This window comes from Rhincodon typus, chromosome 19, assembly GCF_021869965.1.
Source record: "Rhincodon typus isolate 14 chromosome 19, sRhiTyp1.1, whole genome shotgun sequence".
NCBI classification, from domain to species: Eukaryota; Metazoa; Chordata; class Chondrichthyes; order Orectolobiformes; family Rhincodontidae; genus Rhincodon; species Rhincodon typus.
The window spans coordinates 1,814,970-1,825,951 of NC_063350.1; the positions used below are offsets into that span (position 1 = coordinate 1,814,970).

Here is a 10,982-nt window from a genome sequence, read left to right on the forward strand (position 1 = left end):
CACAGGTTAGATGCAGGAAGCATGTTCCTAATGGCAGGGGAGTCAAAACCAAGGATCATAGTTTAAGAATAGAGGGTAAACCATTTAAAACCGAGATAAGGAGAAATTTCTTCAACTAGTGATTGGTAAGCTTGTAGAAGTTGCTAAGTTGCTACTACAGCAAGCAATTGAGGACAAAGCTGTATAATTTCAAGGAGGAATTGGATACAACACTTGGGGCTAAACAGGTCAGAGGATATGAGTGAACAGTGGGGACAGCTTGAGTTGGATGGTGCCATTATCATAATAAATGGTGAAGAAGGCTCCAAAAGGCCAAATGGCCTACTGCTGTTTCTATTTTCTGTGATTCTGTGTCCTGGATGGTATTATGATTCTTAAGTGTTATTGGAGCTGCACTCATGCAGATAAGTAGACAGCATTCCATTCTACTTCTGAATTTTGTATCTTGTAGGTAGTGGGCAGGCTCTGGGGAGTCAGGAGGTGAGTTACTCGCTGCAGGATTCATAGCTTCTGAACTACTCTTGTAGCCACTATAATCATATGGCTGGACACGTTCAGTTTCTCATCAATGGTAATCCCCAGGATGTTGACCTTTGTAAAGTCAGTGATGGTAAAGCCATTAAATATCAATGGACAATGGTCAGATTGTCTCGAGAGTTGGCATGAATGTTACTTGCCACATGTCAGCCTAAACTTGGGTATTGTCCAGGCCTTGCTGCATTTGGAGTGCTTCAGTCTCTGAAGAGTCATGAATGTTGCCGAATATTGTACAATTATCAGCAAACATATCCACATTTGACCTTATGGTAGAGGGAAGGTCATTGATGAAGCGGCTGAAGATGGTTCGGCTGAGGACACTACCCTGAGGAACTCCTGCAGAGATGTCCTGGAGCTGAGAAGACCAATCTCCAACTACCACAACCAGGTGCCAGGTGTGACTCCAACCAACAGAGAATTTTCCTGCCAATTTCCATTGACTCCAGTTTTGCTAGGGCTTCTTGATACCACACTCGGCCAAATGTGGCCTTGACATCAAGGGCAGTCCACTCTCACATCCCCTCTTGAATTCAGTTCATGTTAAGTGGTAAGAAAATCCTTCCCCAAAGTTAAAAAATGCACATAGCATCCCATTCAGATGGTATGTTCACTCCTTCATGTGAAACTAACCAATGCAGATCAGGAATGACCAAAGGTCAGTGAGGAAGGGTCTTTGAACCCGAAATGTTAACTGATTTCTCTCCACAGATGCTGCCAGACCTGTTGAGCTTTTCCAGCAACTTCTGTTTTTGCTTTTGATTTCCAGCGTCCGCAGTTCTTTCAGTTTATATTTAAAGGTCAGTTCGTGGTCTGGTGATTTAGCAGAGTTCATGCAGGTTCACAGTCGGAATAATCAAATTGGCTTTGTCTCAGAAATAAACTGGTATCATACAGCATCCTTAATTTAGGAAAATTTCCCTTTCATCACTGGGGGCAATGAAAACCTGGCATCAAGTTACCAGAGGTGGTAGAGCAGGTGACCAGGAGGAAGGTGGCAGATATTAAGAGTATAGTAAGAGAGGAACAAGAAACAAGAGGTTTAGAATAGAATTGCAGAGCTCAGCATTGAAGCCTGTAATGGCATAGTTCCCAGTGGCAGGTGGTAAGGGAGTATGTGTTGCAGAAATGCAAGCAGTCAAGATTTTTTTAAACTCCTATTACCAGAATTGTGCACTAGGAAGTAGGTTTTAAAGTGAAGACTAGGATTAGCTGCGATCTGTGAAGGGACTTTGAGGAAGTTCAGAGACCTTTAAGGAAATTAAAATTTAGGAAAACTAAAAAATGAGGACATTTCTAATAATAAAGGATGCTACTTTGGAAGCTCCAGGGAACATAATTCACTGCTGTATTCCTGATGAGATTACAAGATAAGCAAATAAATGCAGCTCAGTTATTTTGTTGTGAAGAGGATCAGTGGAGGCTCTGGGATACAACACACTGCCTAGTGTGGCACTGCAACAGGCAGGTCACCCATAACAACACATCACTTGTATGTTACTTTCTCACAGATTTGCGATGTTAATCACCTGTACGCATTCACAGCTGGGAATATAGCTGTCAAAATGGAGCAAGGCATAGAAATAAAAAGATATCAAATCCCTAAAAAAAAAGTCACAGACAGAGAGAATCGATTAAATTCTCAGATATTTGGTCCATTATGACAGCACAGGAATTGGTCTGAGATTTTGCCTTTCTGAAGTTATACTAATGCTCCATTCTTCTCTGAGATAACAAGGTGTAGAGCTGGATAAACACAGCAGGCCAAGCAGCAGAGGAGCAGGAAAGCTGACGTTTCCGGCCTAGAATTTTTTCTGAAGGAGGGTCTAGGCCCAAAACGTCAGCTTTCCTGCTCGGCCTGCTGTGTTCGTCCAGCTCTACACCTTGTTATCTCAGATTCTCCAGCACCTGCAGTTCCTACTATCTCTGCTCCATTCTCCTCTCACAGGTTGCAAAAGAATATTTTCAAGAACAACTTGTCGATTTTGTCAATTGAATTTAAGTCTATACAGATAGAGGGCATTGATTATGTATAGTTACCCTATGGCTGTTGGGGTGTTCTTGTGATATAGTGGTAGTGTTCCTGTCTCTGGAGATGGGAGAACCAGGTTCAAGTCCCACCTATTCCAGGTGTGTGTAATACATCTCTGAACAGGTTAATTAATAAAAAAACCATCCAGGGCTGTCACTTGTTTAATTGGTTTAATTTGGCTTCACTGCTTTCTCACACTTAAATACACACTTCAAGGGCTTCATAGAAAGGTGCCAGAAGATCCAGGGTGAAAACCCACTTGCCCTGGACACTTCGCAACACATCTAAACATCTAAAAAAGACTTAAAGAAACATCTACAGAGTTAGGAGATATACATCAGTGCTATATGCCTCGTAAAGACTGACTCTGAATCCTTCCATCACCAACAGACTGAGTAGAACAGAGCACAGGAATTTAACCCAGCAGCTTAACATTTCTTCCTTCCACCCACAGGTTATCTAATTTATCTCATTGCTGTTTGAGAGAGTTTACTGTGTGTAAATTGTCTGCTGCATTTCTTACATTATAACAGCATTCAATTTTCAAAATGACAATTAATTATGAAGTTCATTCAGACATCCTGAAGTTATGGAAAGCACTATGAATTGCAAATCCTTATTTAACTTCCCAAACTGCTCTACTCAGACTTTAACAAAAACGCCACTTTCTGCCCATTCCACTGCTGTTGATCCTCCAAATGTCTTCTACCATTTGCTGCACAGTTCACTAATCTCAATACTTCTGTATTATCTTGTGATTGCACTGCTTATACCAAACTCAAAATTACTGATGCACAATTTGAGATCAACAGCCCCTGGGTTTCTGAAGAAGGGTCTAGGCCCGAAACGTCAGCCTTCCTGCTCCTCTGATGCTGCTTGGCCTGCTGCGTTCATCCAGCTCTACATCTTGTTATCTCAGATTCTCCAGCATAGAACATAGAACATTACAGCGCAGTACAGGCCCTTCGGCCCTCCATGTTGCGCCGACCTGTGAAACCAATCTGAAGCCCATCTAACCTAAACTATTCCATTATCATCCATATGTTTATCCAATGAACATTTAAATGCCCTTAAAGTTGGCGAGTCTACTATTTTTGCAGGCAGGGCATTCCACGCCCTTACTACTCTCCGAGTAAAGAACCTACCTCTGACATCTGTCCTATATCTATCACCCCTCAATTTAAAGCGATGTCCCCTCGTGCTAGCCATCACCATCCGAGGAAAGAGGCTCCCACTGTCCACCCTATCTAATCCTCTGATCATCTTGTATGTCTCTATCAAGTCACCTCTTAACCTTCTTCTCTCTAACGAAAACAGCCTCAAGTCCCTCAGCCTTTCCTCATAAGACCTTCCCTCCATACCAGGCAACATCCTGGTAAATCTCCTCTGCACCCTTTCCAATGCTTCCACATCCTTCCTATAAAGCGGTGACCAGAACTGTACGCAATACTCCAAGTGCGGCCGCACCAGAGTTTTGTACAGCTGCAACATGACCTCATGGCTCCAAAACTCAATCCCTCTACCAATAAAACCTAACATACTGTACGCCTTCTTAACAATGCTATCAACCTGGGTGGCAACTTTCAGTGATCTATGCACATGGACACCGAGATCTTTCTGCTCATCCACACTACCAAGAATCTTACCATTAGCATCTGCAGTTCCTACTATCTCTCAAACAATTTTAGCCCCTGGGAATGTCACTTCCAGCTCTGCAGGCCAAGCAACACCTGTTTACATTGACCCTTTCTTCCCAATCTTACATTCAACACTTTATTCAAGCTGTTAGAGTTTCTGTTACCATTTCCCTGATGATTAATCCCTGATCATTACAAACATACATCCAATCTCTTTTGAATTTACATATCACCACATCATTAATTTAATCAGTACCTTTAAAAATAAAAACATGATATTTGCCAAACACAACTTGCCTGGCACAAATCAATTCACGCTCAATTAACTCATGCATTTTGAAGTCTTGAACTTGTAGATTTGAAGAGTTTACCCAGAGACGCCACTAGACTAACTGTCCGGTTGTTAGCTGGTTTACACCTCTTGCCCTTCAGCTACTCCCTACCAACACTGTAACCTACACAGATGTACTGAAAAAAAAAGTGGCCAGATTCTGTGCCATCTCCTCTCATTTCTTTCAAAAGCCAAGGATACAGCACTCACGGCTCAGGTGTTTTATCCAACCTGAGTTCAAATGATATTTAGCTATTTTTTCAAACAGCAGGTGAGATATCAGGAGCCAAGCTGTCAAGCTTTGTCCACCAGCTGCAGGAATTACCAATGAATAGATCACACAGGATGATAATTTGCAAATGCAGATTGTTACTGCGCTCACAGGACTAGCAGAGGTCCTTCTGCAGTCTGCCTTGGATACAGTGTACTAGTATTTTGACAACACAAAAGACTAAGATTCATGTTGTATCCCTTCATCTCCCTCAAAAACTTAACTCCATTAGCCAACAACACAGTTTCAACTGCACGTTAAAGATCCTATGTTCAAAGAAGCATTGGAAGGTCTTTACACCAATGTAATTCCCTGATCCATGATCAAAAATTAACTAGTGACTCATCTCACTACTTTGCAAAGGATTTATATACATGTTTGTACACATAGTAAGTTACTGCATAAAGTAAACTTTTAAGACCTGATAACCTCTTCTAAAAGCCTAAATCTTTTTTAGATAGAACAGTACAGCACAGGATGCTCATTTGGCCCACCCTAACCAAGCTGATTCTTTGAAAGAACTATTCAATTTGCCCTACTTTCTGCTCTTTCCTAGATCTCTGCAGATACATTTCATTTTCAAATACAACACATTCCAAATGAGAACAACTCGTTGCTTAAAAATTATCTTTCCTCACTTGCCAATTATCTGAAATTTATATTCTCTGCTAATCGATCCTCCTCCTGTCCAGTTTCAGTTCGTTCTTGTCGAAACCCCTCAGTTCTAAATATTTCGGTTAAATCTGCCATAAGTACAATCTCAGCTTCCCCGATCTTTTCATAGAGTCACAAAGGTCTACAGCACAGAAAAAGGCCCTTTGGCCCATTGAGTCTGCACCAGTCAAAAACAACCACTTAACTATTCTAATCCCATTTTCCAGCACTTGGCCCACAGCCTTCTATGCTTTGGTATTGCAACTGCACTCCTAAATAATTCTTACATGTAATGAATATTTCCTCTACCACAATTATAGGCAGTGAGTTCCAGATTCCCATCACCCTCTGGGTGAAAAAAAATTGTCCTTACATCCACTCCAAATCTATTACCCCTCACCTTAATTCTAGTCAGCTGTAATCAGCCTGTAACTGAAGTCCCCTATTCCTGGTCCCTTATTAATAATTGCCCTCTGCACCTCCTCTGAAGTCTTGACATTCTGTTATTAGTGTGGTAGTCAGAACACAATATTACAGTTAAGGCTAAACTAATGTTTTATAGAGGTTCAGCACCATTTCCTTGTTTTTGTATTCTCTGCGTCTAGCTATAAAAGCTCAGGATCCTGCATATTAAGAGAAAATAAACAGCAGCTTTATCTACCAGTCCTGTCATAATCACACCAGCATTTTCACTGTCTCCTTAAGTAAAACAAAAATACTTATATGCTTAGTGTAGCGGTCTGATATATCAGACAAAGAAACTTCACACCCGAAACCCTGCACCAAGCAGCAATCCCCTGCAAATCCCATCCTATACTCCGTCAGAGAACACTGCAAGTTGTTACCATGGGAAACCAAAAACGCCGTGACAACAACTGCAATTAGGAGCACAGATAATTATAGAATCATAGAATATTGAATGCAGGAGGCCATTCAGCAAATAGCACTTGCTAGTTCAAGCAGCAAATCAGTTAGTCCAACACCCCTGATCTTTTCCCACATTCCTGTAAATTTTTTTTATTCGCTGTCGAAGTTTACTCCTGAATTAGGACCCACCATCTCACGTAATAGCTAAAGAAGTTATTACAGTCGTTAGATTAATACATAAGAACAATAAAAACCCCAAATTTAAACCCCAATCTGCCTGAGTTACATGATCTTAGTGAGTTGAATCACAACTGGCCTTCACTGCTCTGCTTTGGAAAGACAAAGAAGTAAAGAAAAAAAACTCCAACAGCCAGGGCCTGGGATCAGATTCCAGCTGCCTATCAAAACTGCTTGCACAGCAGTCAAGTGAAGGGGATAGGATAGCGTGTCTCCGTGACGTAACACCCACTTTCCCCGCAGGCAACTAGCCCACTGACACAGACTGCCAAGGCGCACACGTGAAGAAAACGGCACTAGAGAGTAACCAGCATGTAGTAAATGCCACAGTGGAAACCAGGCAGTGGAAAAAGTCAGAAGGCAGGGCCATTTCACAAAAACATACTGTTAAGTCCTGATATAAAACAGGAAATGGGAGATCAGATTGGTACACTCACCAGTTTTTCTTTCTTCTGTATTTTCATGATCTAGTTTTCATATAGCCAGCTTAGTATCTGCAATGATAGAATTACATGGATTGTCAGTTAAAGTTATCAGACATATACATAAAGAAATAAATTGTTTAATTGCAATTTTCCCATTCGATAGTGATGGTCAATCAAGGAAATAGATACACCAGATTGCTTGCCCACAGAGCCACCTAGTGTTGCAGCCTACAAATATTGTGACAGCTGAAAGCAAAATTGAATAATAATGTTAACATAGCAATTTACTATGTTAAACAATAACTAACATAACGAGGAGTGAGGTTTGTGCATGAGTGTTCTCCCTATACCTGCAGAAATTTTGACAGTGTCACCAAAATCATGCTGACAGCTGCAGAGCGCAAAAAAGTTGTAGGTTCAGAGCAAAAGACAAAGAAAGCCTACACAGCTACCAAGACCTGATACACAGATTGGGTACAACATTAGGACGTATCTTGGAAGGCAGGACTAATGATGCACTTTAAGAACTGTAGAAATGATGAGAGGAACTGAAAGGCTTAGAGATAGCAAGAACTGCAGATGCTGGAGTCAGAAATAACACAGCATGGAGCTGGAGAAACATAGCAGGCCAGGCAGCAGAGGAGCAGGAAAGTTGACGTTTCGGGTCGGGACCCTTCTTCGGAAATGGGGAGGGGGAAAGGAGCTCCAAAATAAATAGAGAGAGGAGGGGTGGGGCTGGGGAAGGTAGGTGGGATGGTGATAAGTGAGTGCAGGTAGGGAGTGGTGGGGATTGGTCAGTGAGGTGGGTGGGGTGGATAGGTGGGAGAGAGGATGGACAGATTTTGTCAGGTCAAGGAGGCGGGGATGAGAAGGGGCGGGGGGGCGGCGGTTGGACACGAGATGAGGCCAGGGGTGGGGAGATTTTAAAACTGGTGAATTCTGTGTTTAGGCCAATCGGGTTGTAGGCTCCCGAGGCAGAATGAGGTGTTGCTCCTCCAGTTTGCGGGTGGCGTCATTGTGATGCTGGATGCTGCCCAGGATGGACATCACCCAAGGAGTGGGAGGGAGAGTCAAAATGGTTTGCAACTGGAAGGTGTTGTTGTTTGTTGCGTACAGAGCGAAGATGCTCCACAAAATGGTTTGAGTCTATGCTTGGTCTCATCGATGTAGAGGCCACTTCGGGAGCAGCAGATACAGTAGACCATGTTAACGGATGTGCAGGTGAACCCATCTAATACGGAAGGTTTGTTTTGTGCCTTGAACGAAGGCGAGGGGGGAGGTGTCGGGGCAGGTGTAGCACTTCCTGCGGTTGCAGGGAAAGATGCCGGGGTGGTGGGGTTAGCGGGGAGTGTGGAGCAGGCAAGGAAGTCGCAGAAAGGCTTAGGCTCATGACTGTCATTTATCCCTGTTTCACCACTCAATTATATCATGGATGGTGCAAAATCAATGCTGCAAAATTTATCAATCGCCATCTTGAAAGTCCTCAATCTCTCAGCAGCTACACAGTTTGGATTTTTCCAATGACAACCATTTCAGTGAAAAATAACTGTTCCTCAGCTCAGTCCTAAACAGACAAACTCATCCTAAAATGATACCAAGTTCCTTGTGCAGTGACTTCTAGAGGTGCACTGAATAAATGAATGACTTTAGTGGCATGAGCATAACTTCTGAACGGCCACACAGCTTAGTGGGAGAGAGATAGTAGGAACTGCAGATGCTGGAGAATCCGAGACAACAAGGTACAGAGCTAGATGAACACAGCAGGCCAAGCAGCAACACAGGAGCAGGAAGGCTGACGTTTCGGGCCTAGACCCATCATCAGAAATGGGGTTTCAAGGCCGAAGAGGTTACGGGAGAGTTGCAGTGGGAGAGAGATCCCCGGAGCTTTGTCCAGAGGGAGGAGGGTAACTTCTTCAGGCTAGGCATCCTTAGAAGAGGCTTCGCAGTGGGGTTAAAATTGTGTCAGAGAGCTTAGTGGGAGTGTTGTTTCCCTGCCTGGTTCTGGAAGCAATCTGTCAGCATCTACCCTGCTAAGCCCTCTAAAAACATTATACATTTCATTCAGATCATTGCTCATCCTTTTAAGCTCCACGTGAAAAAACAGGCTGTTTTCTTCTTTCTCCTTATAAGACAATCATCCCACCACAGGAATCAATCTGCACTGCACCTACTCTAGTACAACTGTAACCTTCCTTAAGGAAGGAGATGAAATCTGTGCATACATGTGTCTTTCCCAAAATTCTACATAACTGTAGCAAAATGTCTTCACTTTTATTCTCCAACCACTCAATTGAGGTCTTCCTTATTGCTTGCTATTGGTGCATGTTGACATACATTTTAACTCCATACTTTCCTCACTAGTGGGAATTGTTTCTCACTACATATCTTAATCAACGTCCTAGATCATTTTCAAATGCTCAGTTAGGTCACTGCTTTAATCTTCTCTACTTGAAGGAAGATGAGAATGTGGTCATGTCAGATACAACTACTGAGATAATGGTCTTTGTGGATCATAGAAGGACAATTCTACACTTAGAATCTGACATCAAATCCAACAGGAGATTAGACTATAAGTTTAGAGAGCAAACAATGAAAAATTTCAAATGTGAAGAGGAAAGTGACTCACAGAATTTCATCAAAATGGATGACGTCATTAAATTGGACGAACACACAGCTATCAGAACTGGGGCGGGAGGAAATAATGAGCTTACACAAAGCATTGACTACTGAAATACTGAATCAAATTCTGGTCAGTATAGAATGGATTAAGTGGGAACTTGAAGTTCCTGAATTCAGCTTCAAGGAAGAATCAAGAAAGCTGTCACACAAAACAAAATAAGAGCTGCAGTCAGCTATTCAGCCTTTCTAGCCTGATCCTCATTCAATAAGACCATGATTGATCTTTCAACTTAACTACCATACCACAGTGTCATAGAGCTGTACAGCATGGAAACAGACCCTTCGGTCAACTCGGCCATGCCAACCAGATATCCTAAATTAATCTAGTCCCATTTGCCAGCATTTGGTCCATATCTCTTTAAATCCTTCCTATTCACATACTCATCCAGGTGCCTTTTAAATGTTGTCATTGTACTTCCTCTGGCAGTTCATTCCATACATTCAGCACCCTCTGCATGAAAAAGTTGCCCCTTAGGTCCCTTTTAAATCTTTCACCTTAAACCTTTGCCCTCTAGTTGTGGACTCTCCCACCCCGGGGAAAAGACCTTGCCTATTCACCCTATCCACGTCATTCATGACTTTATAAACCTCCATAAAGGCCATCCCTCAGCCTCCAATACTCCAGAGAAAATACCCCCAGCCTATTCAGCCTCCCTATAGCTCAAACCCTCCTACCCTGGCAACATCCTTGTAAATCTTTTCTGAACCCTTTCAAGTTTCACAACATCCTTCCTATAGGAGGGAAACCAGAACTGCACACAGTATTCCCAAAGTGGCCTAACCAATGTCCTGTACAGCTGCAACATAACCACCCAACTCCTATACTCAGCACAGTGACTAATAAAGGCAAGCATACCAAACGCCTTTTTCACTATTCTATCTACCTGCAACGATACTTTCAAGGATCTATGAACCTGCACTCCAAAGTCTCTTTGTTCAGCAACACTCCCCAAGATCTCACCATTAAGTGCATAAGTCCTGCCCTGATTCGCTTTTCCAAAATGCAGTACCTCACATTTATCGAAGTGAAACTCCATCTGCCATTCCTTAGCCCACTGGCCCATCTGATCAAGATCCTGAGATAACAAGGTGTAGAGCTGGATGAACACAGCAGGCCAAGCAGGATCAGAGGAGCAGGAAAGCTGACGTTTCGGGCCTAGACCCTTCTTCAGAAATGGGGGAGGGGAAGGGGGTTCTGAAATAAATAGGGAGAGAGGGGGAGGCGGATAGAAGATGGATAGAGGAGAAGATAGGTGGAGAGGAGACAGACAGGTCAAAGAGGCAGGGATGGAGCCAGTAAAGGTGAGTGTAGGTC

The 10,982-nt window shown here is 42.8% G+C and overlaps 1 protein-coding gene across 1 annotated transcript in view; it reads right to left on the reverse strand.

Annotated features, from left to right (window-relative positions):
- chd6 (chromodomain helicase DNA binding protein 6) overlaps nt 1-10,982 on the reverse strand; it is a 234,949-nt gene that overhangs the window by 195,146 nt on the left and 28,821 nt on the right. The window contains exon 3 of the mRNA XM_048608166.1: nt 7,001-7,057. Coding sequence (XP_048464123.1) covers nt 7,001-7,027 — 27 coding nt within the window. The 5' untranslated portion in view covers nt 7,028-7,057. The remainder of the gene's footprint in view (nt 1-7,000; nt 7,058-10,982) is intronic.